Source organism: Bos grunniens, chromosome 29 (assembly GCF_055505025.1).
Source record: "Bos grunniens cultivar Pamir isolate PY7600 chromosome 29, Bosgru_T2T1.0, whole genome shotgun sequence".
Classification (NCBI taxonomy): domain Eukaryota; kingdom Metazoa; phylum Chordata; class Mammalia; order Artiodactyla; family Bovidae; genus Bos; species Bos grunniens.
The window spans coordinates 41,777,504-41,801,694 of record NC_141193.1 but is presented as its reverse complement, the minus strand read 5'-3'; the positions used below and the strand labels follow the sequence as shown (position 1 = coordinate 41,801,694).

General features: G+C 36.9%; 1 protein-coding gene across 12 annotated transcripts in view; it reads left to right on the top strand.

Moving 5' to 3' along the window:
• Nucleotides 1-24,191, top strand: part of DLG2 (discs large MAGUK scaffold protein 2) — a 2,335,250-nt gene that overhangs the window by 10,449 nt on the left and 2,300,610 nt on the right. For 11 of the 12 annotated variants that reach the window (XM_086384619.1, XM_086384611.1, XM_086384617.1 and 8 more), the window contains exon 2: nt 8,403-8,534. In XM_086384619.1, coding sequence (XP_086240745.1) covers nt 8,403-8,534 — 132 coding nt within the window. Of the gene's footprint in view, nt 1-6,489; nt 6,651-8,402; nt 8,535-24,191 lie in introns of all 12 variants that reach the window. The other variant, XM_086384615.1, reaches the window with a different exon arrangement.

Genomic DNA, 24,191 nt, shown 5'->3' with positions numbered 1-24,191 from the left:
GCAATATTGCATAGGAACCTGGAATGTTAGGTCCATGAATCAAGGCAAATTGGAAGTGGTCAAATAGGAGATGGCAAGAGTGAAAATCAACATTCTAGAAGGAGAAAAGGAAAGATACAAGTATCTGAATGCAGAGTTCCAAAGAATAGCAAGAAGAGATAAGAAAGCCTTCCTCAGCGATCAATGCAAAGAAATAGAGGAAAACAACAGAATGGGAAAGACTAGAGATCTCTTCAAGAAAATTAGAGATACCAAGGGAACATTTCATGCAACGATGGGCTTGATAAAGGGCAGAAATAGTATGGGCCTAACAGAAGCAGAAGATATTAAGAAGAGATGGCAAGAATACACAGAAGAACTGTACAAGAAAGATCTTCACGACCCGGATAATCACGATGCTGTGATCACTGACCTAGAGCCAGACATCCTGGAATGTGAAGTCAAGTGGGCCTTAGAAAGCATCACTATGAACAAAGCTAGTGGAAGTGATGAAATTCCAGTTGAGCTATTTCAAATCCTGAAAGATGATCCTGTGAAAGTGCCAGCAAATTTGGAAAACTCAGCAGTGGCCACAGGACTGGAAAAGGTCAGTTTTCATTCCAATCCCAAAGAAAGGCAATGCCAAAGAATGCTCAAACCACTGCACAATTGCACTCATCTCACACGCTAGTCAAGTAATGCTCAAAATTCTCCAAGCCAGACTTCAGCAATATGTGAAGCATGAACTTCCAGATGTTCAAGCTGGTTTTAGAAAAGGCAGAGGAACCAGAGACCAAATTGCCAACATCCGCTGGATCATCAAAAAAGCAAGAGAGTTCCAGAAAAACATCTATTTCTGCTTTATTGACTATGCCAAAACCTTTGACTGTGTGGATCACAATAAACTATGGAAAATTCTGAAGGAGCTGAGAATACCAGACTGCCTGACTTGCCTCTTGAGGAACCTATATGCAGGTCAGGAAGCAACAGTTAGAACTGGACATGGAACAACAGACTGGTTCCAAATAGGAAAAGGAGTCCATCAAGGCTGTATATTGTCACCCTGCTTATTTAACTTACATGCAGAGTACATCATGAGATACTCTGGGCTGAAGAAGCACAAGCTGGAATCAAGATTGCCGGGAGAAATATCAATAACCTCAGGTATGCAGATGATACCACCCTTATGGTAGAAAGTGAAGAGGAACTAAAAAGCCCTTTGATGAAAGTGAAAGAGGAAAGTGAAGAAGTTGACTTAAAGCTCAGCATTCAGAAAACTAAGATCATGGCATCTCGTCCCATCACTTCATGGGAAATAGATGGGGAAACAGTGACAGACTTAATTTGGGGGGGGGGCTCCAAAATCACTGCAGATGGTGATTGCAGCCATGAAATTAAAAGACGCTTACTCCTTGGAAGGAAAGTTATCACCAACCTAGATAGCATATTCAGAAGCAGAGACATTACTTTGCCAACAAGGATCTGTCTAGTCAAGGCTATGATTTTTCCAGTGGTCATTATGGATGTGAGAATTGGACTGTGAAGAAAGCTGAGTGCCGAAGAATTGATGTTTTTGAATTGTGGTGTTGGAGAAGACTCTTGAGAGTCCCTTGGACTGCAAGGAGATCCACCCAGTCCATCCTAAAGGAGATCAGTCCTGGGTGTTCATTGGAAGGACTGATGCTGAAGCTGAAACTCCAATACTTTGGCCACCTGATGCAAAGAGCTGACTTACTTGAAAAGACCCTGATGCTGGGAGGGATTGGGGGCAGGAGGAGAAGGGGACAACAGAGGATGAGATGGCTGGATGGCATCACTGACTCGATGGGCATGAGTTTGGGTAAACTCCGGGAGTTGGTGATGGACAGGAGGCCTGGCATGCTGTGATTCATGGGATTGCAAAGAGTTGGACACAGCTGAGCAACTGAACTGACTGACAAATGCTTAGCAGGATACCTTTACTTTTTGTTACAAGGAAGAGGAAAGCTGTGTTCAGAGTCAGAATCTCTTTCCATCAGTTGTTTGAGTCCAGCTTCCTGGTCAGCTCCTGGAGTAAGCCTGCCCAGATGTGGCAGGTACACATCTGGTTACAGCAAAGAAGTGCCACGATATGCTTTCTACTTTTTGATAGACTAGGATGATGTTCTTATGAGTTATTTCTTCTCTTTCAATGTTACTAATTTAAACCATTCAATATTTATGAAATGATTGCAGTATTTTGATCTGCATTAAGTCTGGCCATACATTTTCCCCACAATTTAAACTCCAAGTTTTTTCTATTTTTTTTTTTTTCATCTTTGTTTCCCCTAGTGTGTTACAACTGGAACAAGGCATTTTTTAGTATTCTGCTGAAGATGCAGTTTGCTGTCTTTTCTATTTGTTACTATTTTAAGCATATACTTTTCTCATTTTCTCTTCAGTAATTCTATAGAAAAGCTGAAAGAATGACTTATCTGAAAGGTGGCAACATAAATTCACCATTTTAGTTTATTACCTTTTTGTGGCAGTAGTGGAGAGTCTCATCAACAGATGCTTGTTGAAGTATATTTAAAAAGTTTAAGCGGGAGAAGTAAAGTATAATTACAGAAAATTACATAAAAAAGGACAATTACAGGAAAAAGAAATACTGTGATCCTTTCCCAGTAAGTTGAATTTCAGTATGGCATAATACTTAAAAGTATGGGCTTTGGTGCCAGATGGACCATGGTTTACGTCGTGGTTCCAGCACTTACTGGTTGTGTCACCTTGGAAGAAATGAAGTTACTTCATTTCTCAGTTTGTTTCCTCATTTGAGGAATGTGTATTTCTTGGGGTACTTGGGAAGATTAAATAAAGTGATCTATGCAGAATACTTAGCATTACTCAACAGCTAATTTTATTAGTTATAAAATGATACCTTTGTTTTTATCACCTTGGGCTTTATATTTTAATATTAAAGCATCTTTTTAAAGGCCTAGTATCAGGATAACTTTTATGTTGGCATTCATCATTTTAGTGTTTTCACATGAGTCTTCATCATTTTATTATTTTCATATGAGTATTCTTTATATGGGGCTCTTCCCTGGTGGCTCAGTGGTAAAGAATCTGCCTGCCAAGGCAGGAGACTCGAATTCTATCCATGGATTGGGAAGCTGCCTTGGAGAAAGAAATGGCAACCCACTCCCAGTATTCTTGCCTGGGAAGTTCCATGGACAGAGGAGCCTGGGGCTATAGTCCATGGGGTTGCAAGGAGTTGGACATAACCTAGCTACCAAAAACAACAACAAATCCTTAATTTACAAAATAACAAAAATGATAATGTTAACAGAATTAAGCATATATAGTTCCCCAAAGAAGACTATATATACATACACACACACACACACACACTTTTATTTGAGGGACTTCCTGGTGGTTCAGTGGTTAAGACTCTAAGCTTTCAGTGCATGGGACACAGGTTCAGTCCCTAGTCAGGGAACTAAAATCCTGTATGCTGCATGGCTTGGCCACAATTTTTTTTTTTTTCTAATTTGCTGGTCATAATGGTATATAAGTAATGATCAAAAACTGTTCAATGTTGCATATATTCACTTCAGATGACATGGGGGCGGAAACTGTCATCATTCTTTCTTGTTTCAATTGATAGATAGCATACTGTAGTTAAAATGATCTTTATAAAACTTTAAAAATGGTCGTGCTCATCTTTATTAAAGATTTTTCCATGGCTTCTTATTCTTCTTCAGGAAAAGGCCAGTGTGATCTGTATGGTATCAGTTTACTTCTCTGTTCTCTTGGCACCTGGTACCTCATCATAGCATGACCACACTCTGTTTTAATCTTTTACTGTGTTTAAATTTTCTACTTAATTATCTTTACCTTCAGACAGAAGACATCCCTGAGAGGGTAGAATATTTATCTTTTTTAGTATTGAGCGACCAAAGTCTAGAGCATCATAAGATAAATATTTGAGTAATGAAGGAAAGAACTTAGTAGCTCTATTAGATTTTAAAGGTAGGACCATTTAAATTTATGTTATAATTATTATTTTATATTAATAAGCACATGTAAAAATAGAGATTCAACTTACAACCCTAGATTCTAAAATTTAGTGATAAAGTTATGTCTGATTGGTCAAGTTTTTTTTTTTTTCCCCCATAGAGATATGCTCAATTGTTTCTGGAGGATTAAGGGTGGTACTATGGAGAGAACACTCAGAATCGAAAGCTTTAGGATTATGCTCCAGGTTTGTTATTCAGTAGTTCTGTCATCTTGGGCAAGTCACTTACGAACTTCAGTTTTCTGCCTGCGTGTGTATTAGTCCTCCAGTTATGTCTGAATCTTTGCGACCCCAGAGATTATAGCCCGCCAGGCTCCTCTGTCCATGGAGTTCTCCAGGCAAGAATACTGGAGTGGGTTGCCATGCCCTTCTCCAGGGGATCTTCTGACTCAGGGATCGAACCTAGGTCTCCTGCATGGCAGGCAGATTCTTTACCATCTGAGCCACCAGGGAAGCCCCAGTTTCATGTATAAGAGGCAATATAACTTCTCAGTGGTGGGAATCAGATAATGCATGGGAAAGTTCTTTCTAAACTGTGAAAGTGAAAGACGCTCAATTGTGTCTGGCTCTTTGCGAACCCATGGACTATACAGTCTGTGGAATTCTCCAGGCCAGAATACTGGAGTGGGCAGCCTTTCCCTTCTCTAGGGAATCTTTCCAACCCAGGAATCGAACCCAGGTCTCCTGCATTGCAGTCAGATTGTATTTAAAGGGATTTCAAGATTTGAAATGATTTGTGTGTTTAGTTTACCATTTCCTTTATTATACTTAGATCTTAGTTTTCTGAACAATACCATCACATGTTCTATAATTCTTCTTAGTTGTGGCAAATAATTTTGTTATCTTTTTCCTATCTAAAAATTCATGTTAGCAATATTACTGTTTCAAATTAAATCACCTGTCCCAAATTATAACTTTTTGGCAATGCTGTTCTTAAACCAAAGACAAAAGAGTTGAACCTTAATTAACAGACATGGGATTACCTGTGATTCCAATTATGTAACATTCACTATATCCTTTGGATTGTATATTTCATCTGAAATTTTTATTTTTAAAAATGATTTCCCTGTTATTTCCTTCTTTATCTGCCTTCAGGTATTCCAAGTTTAGTTTTGTCCTTTCAGTAGACTCTGGAGTCATATGAATACAGATTTCCTTTAACAGAGAAAATAAGATAATTGAGATCATTGTATTGGCAGTTCAGGTGAAAAAATATCTCCACTTATACCTGGTTTAATTTGAACAGCAGTCAAGGTATTAGTCCCAACTTACTTGGGTAATTCTCAACTTTCCACTTTATTAAACATCTGGTTAGGGATCTTTGAATTATACAACAAGATCCTTGTTATCTTTTGTTTTCTTTATTTACCATCTTTGTATAGTTATGTAGTTTTCTATTATCTTCACATTCAAGCTTTTGTTAATCAGAAACAAGAATTTAATCAGAAATAGAATTAACACCAGATGGTGATCATTGATGTCAAAAAGAACCTTGAAAAGGCAACCGCAATTCCATCATTAGATGCTGGCATGCATAAACCTAAGTTGTCTAAGACAGACTTGACCATATTTGACCATTTTTATTGTATTCTGCCTTTTTGTTTTATGTGTCAGTATTTTGTTGTACAGAAATGAGAGACATAATAAATTCTGTTGGTTTAGAGGCCATCTAGATGCTTTTGATAGTGTCTTCCCTGGGTAGTCATTCAATAAATATGTGTTGAAGGAATTAGTTAAAGTCCCTTTACCTAGTGACTTATATCTGTAGATGTGATTATGGGAATGCTATCATGGTGTGCTGCAGTCCATGGGGTTGCAAAGAGTCGGACACGACTTAGCAACTGAACAACAGCAACGATAAGAAACAATGAAAGCAAAGAAGGTGTAGACAGCATTTCAAGGAGTTTTGCTATGGAAGGGAACAGAGAACTGGGGACAGTAGTTAGAGGAATTAAGGGTAAAGGAAGGTTTTTAAAAATCACTGCTCTTACAGTTTTATTTGTATGCTAAAGGGAGGGATTGGAGAGGAAAACAGTTGATGATGAAGCAGTGTAGGCAAAAGAAAATAGGCTTAGGTGCTTAAGTAGAGGAGTTGGCATTACAAATATTTTATCCATAGTAACGGGGAAGACAGAATATAGGGGAGCAGCTACAGATAACCTAGTGGATATTAGATTAGGAGATTGTGTAATTTCTCTTCTGATTTTCCACAAAATGGAAAACATGATCATCAGCTGAGGATGGCTGTAGGGGTAGAGAATTGGAACGTTCAATAGGAAAATATGAATTATTGTTATAATTGATATTTAGTCTGTGAAAGTGGTAGATTTGAAGGGGGAAAGGCTATTAAAATTCAAAGACAGTTGTCTTTGTGGTAATGATTGTGGTAATCATTTCACAATATATACATATATCAAAACTTTCTGTTGTACACCTTAACTGTATACAATTTTTATTTGTCAATCTGACCTCAGTAAAGCTGGGAGAAAAAGAATGAATCTCAAAGCAGGGAAGTTTTGATGAAGATTCCTCGTATGATTAAAAAATACACAATAACAAAAGAAGAGCTCTGGTCAGGTGGAGAAGTACCAGGAATTCCTAAAGAGACTTTTGAAGGAAGTGACACTGACTGAAGGTAAAACTCTTACTGATGACAGAATCTGAGCAAAGGATAAAATTGTGGAAAACCAAGCCTGGCGTGCTGCAGTCCATGGGATCACAAGAGTTGGACACAACTGAGTGACTGAACAATAATTCCAGTCAGCTTTCATCCAAAATGATATTAATAAGAAACTTCATAATGTGTCTTCTCTATGAAAAGTTTGTATGCTATTCCTCAGACAGGAACTCCTCAAACAGAACAAATATAAAATTATATAAATCATATAAAGAGGAAAATTATCAATTTAATATTTAAGATTATGGTCTGAACTTTGTTGCCACTTTCTTCAGAAGCTTTCAAAACATAATTTTATAAAATACAAGTCGATGATGAAAGCAGTTGTTCATTTGTTAAGATGACTCTTGCCCTTTCTCATAATGCATTTCAGGTCTGAGGAAGTGTTGTATTTTATATTCTCAGTGTACATTCATAAGTATTACTGGTTAAAAATATGTAACTTGACATTTTTCAAACAGAACTTAATTTTGGAACAACTAAATTGAGTCTTCTCACTTCCAAAAATAATTGTCACCTACTACACACAAAGACACTGCCACTTTGGTGACTTTTTCAGGGATATTTTGTTGTCTGGGTAACTAATACTTTGTCATGTGAGCAGTTCAAGAAGCCATAGTATAACAGTGCATATTAAGAATGCCTGTAGTATTTGTGTAGGCAAAGTGGTTTGGAAGAAGAGTGACAGTGATTACTTTTAACTGTCAGAGATGGTTTTATGAAATAGAGAGCATTTGTGTGTGTGTGTGTGTGTGTGTGTGTTGGTCGTTCAGTTGTGTCTGACTCTTTGTGACTCCATGGACTGTATGTATTCCACCAGGCTCCCCTGTCTGTGGAGTCCTCCAGGCAGGAATACTGGAGTGGGTTGCCACTTCCTTCTCCAGAGAACATTTGAGTTAGGTCCAAATTAAGGGAAGATAAGTTTTCAGTTGACTTCTTGATTACTTTCTATGCGCTAGGTATTGTACTAAGCATTTTGTAATTTAATCCTGCTGCCTGTAAGGAAACAAGCTCAGAGAGGTTAAGTAACTTATTGACGGCCACACAGCTAGCAAATAGGTTTCAGACCCAGACCCAGCTAACAATAAACTCTTTCTAATGTAGCATACTAATTCAAGGAGGAGAGAGGGCTATGGGGGAGGATATTCCAATACAGAGAGCAGGAGGAGCAAAGAAAACTACACAGGTATAGAAAGTGTGTGTGTGTACGTATGTGTGTGTGGGGGGCAGAGTGGAGAGTGAAAGTGAGTAATCCACTGTGGCTTTGGCACTGTGTGTAAATGTGTGAAGGGGGTGAAATAATATATAGTGGGAAATAAAGACTGAAAATATAGCTTGTAAACAGCTTATGGGATGGTGGTCTCAAAAGTTACATTAAGGAATCTGGACATTATGTTGTAGGAGGTCACAAATTTTAAGATAGTTTTCCTGACAGAGTCTTATCTACTGTGTGAATATCAACTGGTCGGCATTCCATATGGACTTTTGCCTTGTTTCATAGTTGCAAATTCTTTTGGAAGACAATAGAAATAAAAGTGGGTTCTTAAAATTGAGTTCATTGTAATTATCAATTTTAAAAGTAGTTTATGGAATTCCTGATTAGTTATTATTCTGTGTTATGAAATTAGGAATACCATTAGACAATAGTTTAATGTTAGATTACTGTTTTTCTGAGACCATAAGATAGAATTTTAAAATCATGTTTTTCAGATACTGACCGAGCTTTGTCATTACTGGAAGAATACTGCAAAAAATTAAGGAAACCAGAGGAGCAGCAGTTGAAAAATGCTGTTAAAAAGGTGATGGGTATCTTTAAGAGCAGCTTATTCCAAGCTTTGCTAGGTAGGTATTAAAAATTATTCATCATCTTCACAATTAGAATTGGGCTTAATTGTTTGAATATTGTTGTCAGAGAACCTGATATTAACCAAATTTGAAACTGAAATATTTTTCTTGATATCAGGTAGAAGAAAATATTTTTTTTCATTTTCTTATTTCAGCTTATCTTAAAAAAGAACTGCTATAAGATGGAAATAAGTATATGTTAATAAAAATAAAATTATTGAAAGAATGTTTTGTATAGGAAGACAAGTAAACACAGGAAAAAGCTGGAGTAGTTTATTTCAAAAATTGAGGAAAAATGTGCTAGAGAAGGAAGTTGCTTCCTTCTGGAGAAGGACTTGCCTGACATGAATAGTGATGGGTCACATTCTATTCAGCTAGGATTATAGTTCTAGTCTTACCTTCTTCAGACAAAACTTAAAACACTATTTTTCATCTTTTTGCTTCTCTCAAAAAATCTCATGATTCACACTGAAAAATTTATTGATGAAAATTTCAATACTTTGTCAGTTTTTCATGAATTGAGCTACATAATGTTTAACCTTCTGTTTATTCTTGAATTTATGGTTTATTTATGTATATCTTTATACATACATTTTTGCATTTATGCAGATAATTTTAAATTCTTTTTTTAGAATTAAACTAGTAAAGATACAAATACCTCCCCCCAACAAAAGTGACCAACAGTTTTAAAAAGGACTCAATTATAGATTCTGCTAAATTTAAACAGTATATTTTAGAGAAATAATTGCATCTACTAGACATTATTACTACTTTTTCCAGGTTTGATGGTTACTGATATAAAAAATAAAAACATGAATTTATGAGAATTAGTCTTAAAAATATTTTGTGCTTTTATTATAATAAATGTTTATACTTATTGACAAAACTACAACTCTATGGTTTATATTTAAGAAACCATTCCTTTTTGAAAAATTGAAAATCAATCTATTGAGTAAAAATAGTAAAAGCTCTATAGGATTATTTTGTCTGTGGATTAATTTCTTTGAAATATTCTTTTATGGCTAGTAAGAATTAATGACACACATAACTATAATCATCTTAGTTGGTATTAAATAAAAACAACTCTAAATGGACTCTTAACGAAATTTAAATAAACCCTGTCATTAGAGAATAGTATTTTAGAGAACATTTTTTAAGCAACAGATTTTTCAGTTAAAAATTAATAGTTTTATTAAGACCATTAACTGAATGGCCATACTTCTAAATAGATTTGTATGATGTGCTTAGATAAGATTGGGCTATGTCTTTTGATTGAGTTTTTAAGAACTTTATTTAGGAAGAATATTGTTGAATGCTTTAGATAATTCTACCAGAATAATGTATTCATTTGGCAGTGCAGCATCATTACATGAGGAATAAAAAGACGAATGACAAAGAGTTGTATTTTGCCATTGTTTAAAGTGAGTGATAGATAACTTGGCAGAAAGCCTATAGAGTAGTTGAATTTCTCTAATAAGATGAGAGGTCACAGTAATCTGTAAAAAGCTGTTACATAAGTAATCCTGATGCCCAGCTTTGAATGGATAGATTTGTTTTGGCTGGTCTTTTAAGTCATTTTGGAATAAACCAGACTGCAAAGAATGGAGCAATGCTATACAATGCAACATAATTTTCTATTGAATTTTATTGGTCTCACTGTGCATTTTTTTTTTAAGGACCCAAAAAGGAAAAACTACATAGCCCTTGTATCCTGAAGGGGATTGTATCTTTATAAAAGGATAAGTAGGGAACCATTGATAAACAGGGGATTATTTTTACTGGGTATTTTGCTTTCTGTTTCAACCAACCTCCCTTCCCCTTCTTTTTTGCTGCACATAATGGAAAATAGTGGCTTTAGCCCATTATTCTGATAATCAGATAGTATGTTGAAATAATGCCTTGCATGAATCTCAACTGAAGAAAATAGGAGGCACTCATAGTGCAGAAAATCCAATACAAGTGTATAGTAGGGTAAAACACTGTTATTGCAGAATGTGCTGTATCATTTACAGGTGACTCGGAAACCAGGCCTTGTCTCAGTAAATGAAAAGCATCACTTTGAAAATAAATAATATCCTTCTTTTGTGAAAAAAGAAAATGCAAACACTAGTCTATCTTAGATGGTATAATCTTTGAGCACAGAATTCTGTCTCCATAGCTTTGATCATTATTATAGTGTGTAAAAGCATTTTATAAATGGGTTCTGTGATAATAGGATGGGGAGTGATAGCAGAGGTATTGTTTTTTTATTTTTAAGGTATAACTTTATCTGATTATAAGTATGCTGTGCTTAGTCACTTAGTCGTGTCCGAGGCTTTGCGACCCCAGGGACTGTAGCCTGCCAGGCTCTTCTGTCTGTGGGAATTCTCCAGGCAAGAACTCTGGAGTGGGTTGCCATGCCCTCCTCCAGGGGATCTTTCCAACCCAGGGACTGAATCCAGGTTTCCCGCATTGCAGGTGGATTTTTTACTGCCTGAGCCACTAGGGAAGCCTGATTATAAGCATAATATATGCTAATTATGGAACATTTTCAAAATAAAAGAAAATTTCTCTTGTGATAAACAGTGTGAATGATAAACTGTTTGATTAACTTTCTTCTTTCTTGCTTCTTTAGGCCCTGTATTCTGTTTTGATTTTCCATTTACGAATAACTGAAAGTATAAACACAAAGACCTTAATTTTTAAAAAGTTAGTAATTAATGTTCATTAATACACAAAAAGAAAAATGCCTAAAATAGTAAAGCTGCACACTTCGATGTTAGGCTTAGGGTGACATCTTGTGGAAATACTAAGGAAAATGTTTTCTCCAGTGGATGGCTTTATGATGATTGCACTATTAGCACTTTTCAGAATTTGAATATAAGTGAATTCCACGATATTTTACAACTTAAGTCTCTTCATTTAGCACAGCTAAAGCAGTCAGATTTTCAAGGGACTGTATTAGATTATTTATCCTTTTTTTAGGAGCAAGATGGAATGTTTTCCTTTTTGTACGTCTCTGCCAGATCTACTTTGAAAATTTAACGATCTGTGTTAGCACCATAATTATCTGTAAAGACCATTTAAATCATGTAATCGGTTAGTTCATTTTTGAGTTATGTACCATGAAATTTCTTTGCTTTGATATCTTATTGAAAATTGCCTTATTTATTTATTACTTTTATGTACCAGTATGGACAGAACATGTATGTATATTTAGTACCTTTCAACCCCTTCTAAAATCTTGTTAGCATTGTTTAATCTAATTTTGTTTTCTCTTACTTCACTTCAGTGTTTGAGGGGGAACCTAGGGGGAAGCCTTAGAAGAGAATGGGTAGTAGTGATTGTTTCCTAAAAACTCTGCTGGTAGCATAGCAACATCTTAGAAAAGAACTTATCTTGCTTTATGGTGGCTGAATGTCAGATTTTGTGTTAGAGTAAAATATTTTTTATTTTCATAAACATAAGTATAGACCATATGGAATTATTAGCAATAGAGGTGACACAGTAGATATACTTACATATTGGGATTTATCATCTCCTTCTACCTGTCCCTACCTATTGAAGCCTTCTACCATGTCCTTACCTGTTAGCAGCTTTAACCAGCCCTTTCGTTATGTCTCATAGCACTTTGTTCATATTACTATAAAGCACTTGTTATGTTGCCTTATGACAAATTGAGTATATTACTACTCCCTCAATAGAATGTAATAGCTTGAGAGTTGAGGTTATATCTATATAACATTTGTACCCTCAGTTTGTGGGCTTTAATAATAATATGTCATCAATACATTTTATGTATTCAACAATTACTTAAAAAATACCTGTTATGTGTTACACATTATGCTTGACAATAGGGATATAACACTAAACTATCTGTTCAGTTGCTCAGTAGTGTCTGACTCTTTGCGACCCCATGGATTGAAGGCTTCCCTGTCCATTACCAACTCCTGGAGCCTACTCAAACTTGTGTTCATCACGTCAGTAAACTGTAGAGGAGAGAATAGTGCTTGCCTTTATGGGTGAGAGAAATCAAGTGGAGAAAAGAGATATTAGGTATGTGATTAGTGAGTCATTTAAATATAATAGTGATTAGTATTATAAAATTGATTTGCATGAGAGTTTTATCAGATTTTAGTTTGAGTAAAAAAAAATTGCATTTTTTCTCACTGTAGTAATTCTAACATGTTGGGTTGGCCAAAAAAATTGTGTTTTCCTATAACAGCTTATGGAAAATCCTAACAAACTTTTTGGTTTGTTATTTATTTCAAAGTAATATCTATTTACAAACATCATAGTTATTCTGGTCTTAATTTGTTTTTGTAATAATTTTTGCCACCTGATCATAAGAAACTGAAATAATTTTTTGTAGATTATAGTGAAATGGTTATATAAATTTGGAACAACTTGACTCTAATCCTCCAAAGCAGAGGTTCTCAGAGTGTGGTTCTTGGATCAGCAGCATCAGCTTCACTTGGGAATTTGGTCAGCATTGCAAATTCTTGGGCCTCACTCCAGACTTACCGAATTACAAACTCTGAAAGCAGGGTGCAGCAAATATTGTTGCAATAAGCCTTCCAGGCTATTCTGAGGCATGCTAAAGTTTGAGAACTTGTGTTCTAAATAGTTAGAAATTTGGCCACTCAGGGAAAGAAATATAGTATGTGAACAGCATTAATAAATTTGGGAAAATATGATGGTGGCATTTCTTCATTCTTGAGTTTTATAAAAATTTAGTTTGATCTGTGTCAAATATAATGAGCCATTATATTATCATTCTGGGATATACAATAGTGTATCTGAAACATTGAAGTGGATTTTTTCCCTGTGGATACTTCATGGTAGTTTCTACCTATGGAACTGTGAATAGAGAACAAATAAGCTACACTGAGATGCCGTTGTTGGCACATGCGAAGCTCAGTTCAGTTCAGTTGCTCAATTGTGTCTGACTCTTTGCGACCCCATGGACTGCAGCATGCCAGGCTTCCGTGTCTATCACCAACTCCCGGAGCTTACTCAAACTCATGTCCATCCAGTTGGTGATGCCATCCAACCATCTCATCCTCTGTCGTCCCCTTCTCCTCCCATCTTCAATCTTTCCCAGCATCAGGATTTTTTCAAATGAGTCAGTTCATTGCATCAGGTGGCCAAAGTATTGGAGCTTCAGCTTCTAGACAGCATATTAAAAAGCAGGGACATTACTTTGCCAACAAAGGTCTGTCTAGTCAAAGCTGTGGTTTTTCCAGTAGTCATGTATGGATGTGAGAGTTGGACTATAAAGAAAGCTGAGCACTGAAGAATTGATGCTTTGAACTGTGGTGTTGGAGAAGACTGTTGAGAGTTCCTTGGACTGCAAGGAAGGTGAATGTTAGGTTCTTAAATATTGAGATCTACTCTGTTCTTGTTAATTTGTTTACAATACCCATTTCAGTAGAAAGAATGCAGGTATTTCAGTTATTACAATTTAGTAATAATAATTAATAAGTTATTTATGAGGTATTTACCTCCTTACATGGACATGTGCAGGTGGATATTATTAAAAACCAAATTCCTACCCTTGAGGATGTTAGGATCAGTTAGGAAGGTAATATTCACATATATACTAACAAGTATTACGTAGAATATAACCGAGGCTTAAACTCTGGAGCTTAGACCAAAGTGCTGTAGGAGTCCAAAGAAGCATGGATTCATTGTAGATTGGTGTTACTGGGGAAGATTTGTTTTTACAAGATGTAAACTTGAGCTGGATCTTGTCAATGACAGGATTTGGGTAAGAAGAGGATAGAAAAGGACATTTTTTCCTCATCCATTTATCTAATTATCCATGTATCCATTTGTTCATTCAAACACTGAACACTGTGCCAGATATAAAACTGTAGAGAAAAGCATTAAATTAAATTGCATGAATAGTTTATATTTACCATTGCAAAAATGCTACAGTGGTGAAGTAGAGAATGTTGTGGGTGAGAAGCTTAACTTTAGCAGTGGAATCAGGGTGAGCTATCTTAGGGAAGTGGCATTTGAGGTGATAACAAACAGATTCATAGAAATCAGAAGGAGAGTGAGGAAATAGATGTGACTTAAACAACGTTCAAGATATTCTTGATATTTATACTTTAAAAATGTTCTCTCAGAGCTGGCCAAAGGATCGTATTAGACTTAAATCTTTTCTGGAGACTTGTTTAAATTTGAAGATACACTTGAGAAACAAGAGTGGTAAGCAGAAAATGGGGCCCAAACAGTTCTTATAATTCCCTTTGTTAAACTGCTATATACTGAGTGTGATTAGTTGTGTGCTTTATGTCAAGCAGGATCAAATATTTCTTAAGTTAATTTTGACACTTTCAGTTGGATGCCAAATCCAAGAAGTTTGTCTCTGGACCTTTTATATTTGTTGCAGGATTTATGTCACCAGATGGCACCATTTAACTAAATTTATGTACTATGGATGCTGATAAGGCTGATTGTTTTCAAATGAAGAATGTTTTTATTTGTGCTGTAATAGAAATAGCCCCAAATTAATTTCTTTTGATAGCATATTTGACTTCTATACACAGTATGGTAATGAAACCCCAAAAGTTTGTTGGGAGCTTGAAAGCATCTGGTAATTTCTGATAAGGTACATAATAAATGAAAATTTGGTGGTGATCACTATCACTGATATATGGAATCTGGTGAAAAAGCAGAACACAATAGGCTACCCTATCTAGATTTTCCCAGAGCTAGTAATATTATAAATATTTTAGCTTTGAATTTAACTTTCATATATAGGGAGTTGGTATGCATAATAACAAAAATACAGAGAAGATTCTAAAAGGTTGTTTTAGAAATAAGCCTTTTCAAGATGTTTAGAAATATCATGGTAGTAGTATATTAAATAATTTTGTCAATAGAGTATATGTTCTCTTGAATTGTGGAACTAATAAGATTAATAGAACATGATATAGAATTCTTTCTTAGTATAAATATTTATCCCAAGAAAATGAATATTTGTTCTTAGTTAAAAACTTCCTTAATGTTTTCCCTGACACTAAGCAAAATTAGTTATTTTCTCTCTTACGTCCCTATAGTATTTGTTAGTATTTCTGGTGTAGCAGTTACTCTGTTGTATTATTATTAATTGATTACATGTTGGCCTCCCTCAATAGACTATGAGCTTCTTGCATACAGGAACTGGTTCTAATTCAGTGTGTAGCAGTGTCTGCCATGGACTAGTTCATCATTAAATTTATTCATTTGACAGAATCTATCTTGAACATGTCCTATTTAAGAGACACTCAGGCTCTGGGGAGTCAGTAAGAAGAGAGATGTAGACCCTATTGTCATGAAACTCAGGGTCTACTGAGGGAATCAGACAATTAAATAAGTACAGCTGTGATAAATACTTTGAAATAGTTATTTGGATCAAATAGTAAAATAAGGAATTACATCAACTAATATAATTCATATTATTGTGGATTGTGTTTGTTTAAAAATGTTTAGATAGTATCTGTTAAAGGAAACCTTCCAGTAGTCTTCTGTTATCCTTGGAATGAAATTTGAACTTCTCACCTATAAGGCTCCCTATCACCTCTACCTACCTCTCATCTCTTAGCACTCTTCCCTACTCTATATTCCAGCCAAAATGGCCTTCTCTCTGCTTCCAAATGCTGCCCCAAAGCACTTTACATGCTTCCCTTTTGCTTGGAGCACTTTCTATCTAGATCTTTGCCTAACTTCGCTTATCTCATCGTTTAGGTCGCAGTGCTTTGAAAATGCCTTTTAATTTCACTTCTCACCTCTGTCCCACCCCCAAGTCACATCTATCACATTACCTGTCTTATTTTTGTCACTGTATGTATCACTATGAGAAATTTTATTATGTATTTTTTGTGTGGCTTTCTCCACTAGAATGTAAATTCTGTAGGAGCAGCCATCCTGCTTGTCATAATCATTGCTGTATCTTTTATATTAGCTTGGTGCCTAGAACATAATAGCCATGAAATAAATATTTGTTGAATGAATGAATGTTGGCTGCATGCCTAGGTCTCTGTTAGATTCCTGTTTAAGTTAGACTCATTTGAAAGGAGAGAAAATCTTCAATAAGTAGTTTTTTTTTGTTTTTGTTTCTTTATGTAGGCAGTTGCTAGCACTAAGTGAGCATCACAGGAAAGGTCCAGCTGGTGTCTCTATGACTGGGAATTATAACATGAGTTCAGGAAGGAGCGTAGTGCCTGTAGAGCCCAGGGCAGGTGTTGTCAGCCAGGCAGAGCACCTGGAACTTTGCCTAAGCCAAAAGAATGGGTCCCAGTTACCAGCAAGCAGACTTCTGCATCAGAGGCTGGGAGTATGCCCAATGAGCAAATGGACAGGGACATTGCTCAAGGACCAGAGGAGCTGAATGACAGTGTGTTGATCCAGTGAACCCAGCCTGTTTCTACCCCACGACTATGACGGCAGAGAAAACGGCTGTCTCCCCCCAGAACTGTCTATGCTTATATCAGATCAGATCAGATCAGATCAGTCGCTCAGTCATGTCCGACTCTTTGCGACCCCATGAATTGCAGCATGCCAGGCCTCCCTGTCCATCACCAACTCCCAGAGTTCACTGAGACTCACATCCATCCAGTCAGTGATGCCATCCAGCCATCTCATCCTCTGTCGTCCCCTTCTCCTCCTGCCCCCAATCCCTCCCAGCATCAGAGTCTTCTCCAATGAGTCAACTCTTCGCATGAGGTGGCCAAAGTACTGGAGCTTCAGCTTTAGCATCATTCCTTCCAAAGAAATCCCAGGGCTGATCTCTTTCAGAATGGACTGGTTGGATCTCCTTGCAGTCCAAGGGACTCTCAAGAGTCTTCTCCAACACCACAGTTCAAAAGCATCAATTCTTCGGCGCTCAGCCTTCTTCACAGTCCAACTCTCACATCCATACATGACCACAGGAAAAACCATAGCCTTGACTAGATGGACCTTTGTTGGCAAAGTAATGTCTCTGCTTTTGAATATGCTATCTAGGTTGGTCATAACTTTCCTTCCAAGGAGTAAGCGTCTTTTAATTTCATGGCTGCAGTCACCATCTGTAGTGATTTTGGAGCCCCAAAAAATAAAGTCTGACACTGTTTCCACTGTTTCCCCATCTATTTCCCATGAAGTGATGGGACCGGATGCCATGATCTTCGTTTTCTGAATGTTGAGCTTTAAGCCAACTTTTTCACTCTCCACTTTCACTTCTAGGCATTATTTTAGGAGAAGCAGGAGGAGGGTAGGCTATATGAATGAACAGTTTTATATGAGACTTTAAATTATTGAGCCAGACTACACTTTAAACTGGATTGAGTGGCCACTTTTCCCATTTAGCTGGTGACTGAAGGCTTCTGAAGCAGTTGAATAAAACATAGACACAGTGAAGAGCTATATATTTTGTTTGCCGCCATGCCACTTATACCATCGTGTGGTAGAATTTGCACGTGTGATCCTGCAATACTGACCCATAGATCTCAGTGTTGGTTCTTACTTCATACTACTTTCCAGTTTGGTATTGAATGTTGAAAAATATTAACCACAAGTAGGAACAATGGAAAAAAAAATCACAAGTATCTCATAGGGAAAGGGGCTTCCCAGGAGGCATTAGTGGTAAAAGAACCTGTCTGCCAATGCAAGGGACATAAGAGATGAGGGTTCAGTCCCTGTGTTAGGAAGATCCCCTGAGGAGGGCATAGCAATCCACTCCAGTACTCTTGTCTGGAGAATCTCATGAATAGAGGAGCCTGGTGGGTTTCAGTCCATAGGGTCACCCAGAGTCAGACTCAACTGAAGTGACTTAGCATGCATGCACATCTCATAGGGAAATCTTTTTGTTGTTGTTTTTCAGTTGCCAAGTTGTGTCCAACTCTTTGGGACCCCATGGATTGCAGCATGCCAGGCCTCCCTGCCCCTCACCATCTCCCAGAATTTGCCTAAGTTAATGTCCATTGAACTGATGATGCCATCCAACCATCTCATCCTCTGTCACCCTCTTCTCCTTCTGCCTTTGTATAAAAAGGCAAAAAGAGGGAAGCCTTTGCCTTCATCCTGTTAGCTCTGGTCCCTGGCAAAAGATGGAAGTGGTGGAGAGTGAGGAACATTGGTCTACCTTTGTTTACATGAGTCTTTCCTAAGAGTTGCTTAAGAAAACATTTCTTCTCCACCTTATTTCTTGCTCGGAAACTACAGAACTTCTTAGACAATATTAGGAATTCCAAACATTGCAGTAATAACCTACAGATACCACAAAGCATAAATTTTCTTGGTTCCTAGTTTCAGAGACTGTAAGTTTTACCTTATATTCAGTTTCCAGTTTGCTGTCAAAATAGTAAATTTTCATAAAACTGTAAGATTAGAGTTTTCTTTGCAGGACCATATACATGCATATTGAGTCATCAAATGTACCTAGAACCACCAAACTCAAGTGGGCATGCCAGTTCTTACAAATCTAGTTAATCATGAATCCCTTAAAAATTTAAAGCATTTTTAAATTGACAGAAACAAATTATACTGAATATTAAATAATGCATTCAGAAACATGTTTGGTTTTAAAAATAAACCATTCGAAAATAAACTATTCAAAAATAAACCTTGTTCTTTAGAAATAGTTGCTGCAGGAGTTTTTTGAAGACGGGTTTAAGAGCTCTTCAATTGATCAAAATAGGACAGTAATTATATACATATATAAATGTGACTTCAGTCACTCAGTCGAATGTGACTTAGATTTCATTAATTGGGGTACTTAATATCGTCAGCAAAACCTGTTTATTTAAGGTGCAGGACTCCAGTTAGTAATTTTTCTGAATATATGTTCACTTTTTTCTTGCTTTCTTCCTTATACAAATTTAATTTTCTTAACTATATGTTTTCTAGAAATGGAAGCCCTGGAGATATAGAAAATTTAATATATTTAGTAGGGCTCTCTGCAGGTACTAAACAAACTTTGGTACAGGATACTTCCATTTCCTGAGTTTGAGTGTTTATAATTGTAACTTGGAAGAGCTGGACTAATGCAATGACTTTCTTTATAAACATGTATGATTATGAAGAGGAATATGACTGCATATTGAATGATGTATATAGGAACATGGACAGCAGTTTTCTACATAATAATTTCATACTTTCAAATTTGAATGATTGTCATTATTTTGCCTTTGTTTTTGGATAGTCCAGTTCCTCGCATCAGATTCTTGATCTCTGCTCTAGTAGTAATCTCTTCCTTCACTGTATCTCAACCACCCATTGTTAAATTTTACTCTGTACATCTTAATATAATTAATAACCACATTTTTCTAAAAAATGTCAGGTTGTAAACATTCTGTGACCATCACTAATCACCTTTTATTGATACAGTTCATTTATGTATCTCCCATACAAACCATTCTTTGATTCCGTCAGTTCAGTTCAGTTCAGTCACTTAGTCATGTCCAACTCTTTGCGACCCCATGAACTGCAGCACGCCAGGCCTCCCTGTCCATCACCAACTCCCAGAGTTCACTCAAACTCGAGTCGGTGATGTCATCCAGCTATCTCATTCTCTGTCCCCTTTTCCTCCTGCCCCCAATCCCTCCCAGCATCAGGGTCTTTTCCAATGAGTCAGCTCTTCGCATGAGGTGGCCAAAGTATTGGAATTTCAGCTTCAGCATCAGTCCTTCCAATGAACACCCAGGACTGATCTCCTTTAGAATGGACTGGTTGAATCTCCTTGCAGTCCAAGGGACTCTCAAGATTCTTCTCCAACACCACAGTTCAAAAGCATCAATTCTTTGGCACTCAGCTTTCTTTATAGTCCAACTCTCACATTCATACATGACCACTGGAAAAACCATAGCCTTGACTAGCTGGACCTTTGTTGGCAAAGTAATGTCTCTGCTTTTTAATATGCTGTCAGGTTGGTCATGGAGAAGGCGATGGCACCCCACTCCAGTACTCTTGCCTGGAAAATCCCATGGACAGAGGAGCCTGGTAGGCTGCAGTCCATGGGGTCGCAAAGAGTTGGGCATGACTGAGCGACTTCCCTTTCACTTTTCACTTTCATGCATTGGAGAAGGAAATGGCAACCCACTCCAGTGTTCTTGCCTGGAGAAGCCCAGGGACAGGAGAGCCTGGTGGGCTGCCATGTATGGGGTCACACAGAGTCAGATACGACTGAAGTGACTTAGGAGCAGCAGGATGGTCATAACATTCCTTCCAAGGAGTAAGCGTCTTTTAATTTCATGGCTGCAATCACCATCTACACTGATTTTGGAGCCCACAAAAATAAAGTCAGCCATTGTTTCCACTTTTTCCCCATCTATTTGCCATGAAGTGATGGGACCACATGCCATGATCTTAGTTTTGATCCCATAAGCACTACTAAATCAATGACTCCACAGTTTTATTTTCATGATCTGTTAGCAACCATAAGTCTTCAGGTCCAGCTTAAAATAACATGATTCATTGCTGTAATTAATCATTTTGTATACATCTTCAATTTCTTTGTTGTCTGTCCATCTGCTGGCAAAAATCAACCTCTCATTAAACTTACTTCTGTCTATTCCATGTCTGCTCCATTCCAACTAACTGTAGCTGGAGAAATACATACAACCTTTTTAGCTGGTTCCACTTTAAATTATGACCAAAAAGCCTACTGTGGTTCTTTGGACAGTTCACTTTCTTGTTCCCAGGGAGAACATTTCATATCTCTTCTTCCTCTTCAAATGTAGTACACTGAACCTTCTTAAACTTTAGCTGCTGATCTTACTTCTTACTTTATTGAGACAATAAAAACAATCAGAGAGCTTCCTCCTCTTTTCAGTATTTGATCTGCCTATATCTGTATCTATGTGTTTAGCTTTTTATTAATGTGGATAGACTATCTCTCCTTTTATCTAAGACTAAATCCTCTTCTTGGATAGAGTATTAGTGTCCTGGAAGGTAACAGAAAGCCTTCTTAAACAGAGTTTAATTTCAAATTTGTTTACAAAGAGATGGGAGGAATTAAGGGAATCAACCAGGAATGGAAGCACGTGGGGACTAGGAACAGTGGGAATCTTGAAGGAACAGGGAAAGCGTGTGAACTATTAATATAACACAGATAGAACTATAATTATTAGAAGGGATGCTTGAGAGGAGCTATGGCCTTAGGAAGAAGATAGCCATTGCCAAACCACCACCCAGCAAGGAGAGAGCTGGACAAATGAACATCCCAACCCCTTTTTCCTCCCTTCCCTAGTCATCTGCTGGTTACTATTAGTGGACCCCAATAGAAAGCCAGAGGACAAGGGAGCTGAGTAACAGAGTCTGTTAAGGTCAGCTTCCCAGGACACAGTGCGGGGTTAATAGGGGAAGAAGGATGACCTAGAAGGGCAAACAGAGAAGCTTCATGCCATGTTATGTCTAGATTTTCAAATCTAGACAAGAATCAAAGAATATGCTATTGTAATTATTCCTCCTCTTTTTGCAATTAATACTTACCTTTCTATTCATTTACTCTTATTAGCATACACATGTCTCCTCTTAAAAGGAACATTTTGGAGTAAGGGTTAAGCCAGATGACCTGGATTCATATCCTGGCTCCTCTGCCACTTACTATTTGTGTGACTCTGAGCAGATTTGATAACTGCTCTGTGCCTCAATTCCCCTGTCTCTAAAATAAGGATGGTAGCAGAAGTACCCACCTCATAGGGTTGTTGTGAAGATAAATAGTATTTTTATGGCTGATTGTATTGTTCAAACTTTGTTTTTTATTTTTAAATTATTTTTTATTGGAGTTGATTTACAACATAATGTTAATTTTGGCTGTACAGCAAAGTGACTTAGTTATACACATGTATACATATATACTACATTCTCCTCATCGTCTCCATCTCAGTAAATGTCATCGTTGTTTTCCCAGAAACCTAGGAGTCATCATGGGTTTTTCTCTTTTTTTTCACATTCTAATATAGTCCATCTACAAGTTTTTTTGCCAAATTTTCAAATTAAGTCTAGAATCCTACCAATTCCTACCATCTCCAGTATCCCATTGTGGTCTTAGCCACTTTAGTCTCTTTAGTCTACGGCAGTAGTTTCCTGACTGACATCTCTTTGCTTTCGTTCTCGGCCCAGTCTGTTCTCTGCATAGCATCCACAGTGACCTTTTGAAACAAAAGATCATTTATCTCACTACTTAAACACCCTCCATTGGTTTTCTGTCACTCTCAAAGCAAAATTTAAACTCCTTATCATGACTGGAAGGCCTTATATAATTTGAGTCCTGTCTACCTCTTTCACCTCTTCTATTAACATTCTCAGTGTTGCCTGCTCCCCTCCAATCATGTTGGCCTTGAACTTTTCCTTGAATAAGCTTTCTGCTTTAGGGCATTTGCACTTGCTATTTCCTCTGCCTGCAAATGTCTGCTCACTTTCTCACTTGTTCAAGTGCTGTCCAATTGGCCTTTCCCAAACCCCTGCTCTAAAATAGCCACTCTCCTCCCATTGCTTTTTTAAAAAATTACTTTAGTGAATTTTTCTTTATTGTACTTACCAACATATATTTATTTGTGCTACTTACTTCTGATCTTTGCCTCCCAACTATAATGTAATCTCTTTGAGGCCAGGGATTTGGTTATCTCGTTCACTCCTCTGATCCCAATGCTTACTCAAGTTTATGGAGTATAATAAAAGCGAGTATAATGTAGTGCGTGAAGGAAAAGCTAATTTACTGTTGATGGTCAGCTTTCAAATTTTGGCAAGATAACTGCATTAACTTTTTCTTTATTTTTGCTTTTTGTTTAAAGTCAAAATCGTTAGATTCTTAAGTGAAAAGTACTGTGTGGAGAAAGATATTCATTTAAAAGAGCCTTTTGCATTTGCGATATTTTATAGTTAATACAGTTGGGATTTTGCATTTGTTTTCAGGGTTTTTTTGTGCCAAGAGCTCAGGGCATCAAAGAATGTGATTTAAGAGGTCAGAAAAGTACATTAGGTTAATTATGCTACTGTGGTGTCAGGCAATCACTTGGAGTTTGCTGGTGTGCAGTGATCAAAACAGCATCATTTAAAATCTCTAGACCTGATCAACTAAACAGAAAATTAACGAGGAAACACAAACTTCAAATGATACAATAGACCAGTTAGACCTAATTGATATCTATAGGACATTGCATCCCAAAACAATGAATTTCACCTTTTTCTCAAGTGCACATGGAACCTTCTCCAGGATAGATCACATCCTGGGCCATAAATCTAGCCTGGGTAAATTCAAGAAAACAGAAATCATTCCAAGCATCTTTTCTGACCACAATGCAGTAAGATTAGATCTCAATTACAGGAGAAAAACTATTAAAAACTCCAACATATGGAGGCTGAACAACACGCTGCTGAATAACCAACAAATCACAGAAGAAATCAAAAAAGAAATCAAAATTTGCATAGAAACGAATGAAAATGAAAACACAACAACCCAAAACCTGTGGGACACTGTAAAAGCAGTCCTAAGGGGAAAGTTCATAGCAATACAGGCACACCTCAAGAAACAAGAAAAAAGTCAAATAAATAGTCTAACTCTACACCTAGAGCAACTAGAAAAGGAAGAAATGAAGAACCCCAGGGTTAGTAGAAGGAAAGAAATCTTAAAAATTAGAGCAGAAATAAATGCAAAAGAAACAAAAGAGACCATAGCAAAAATCAACAAAGCCAAAAGCTGGTTCT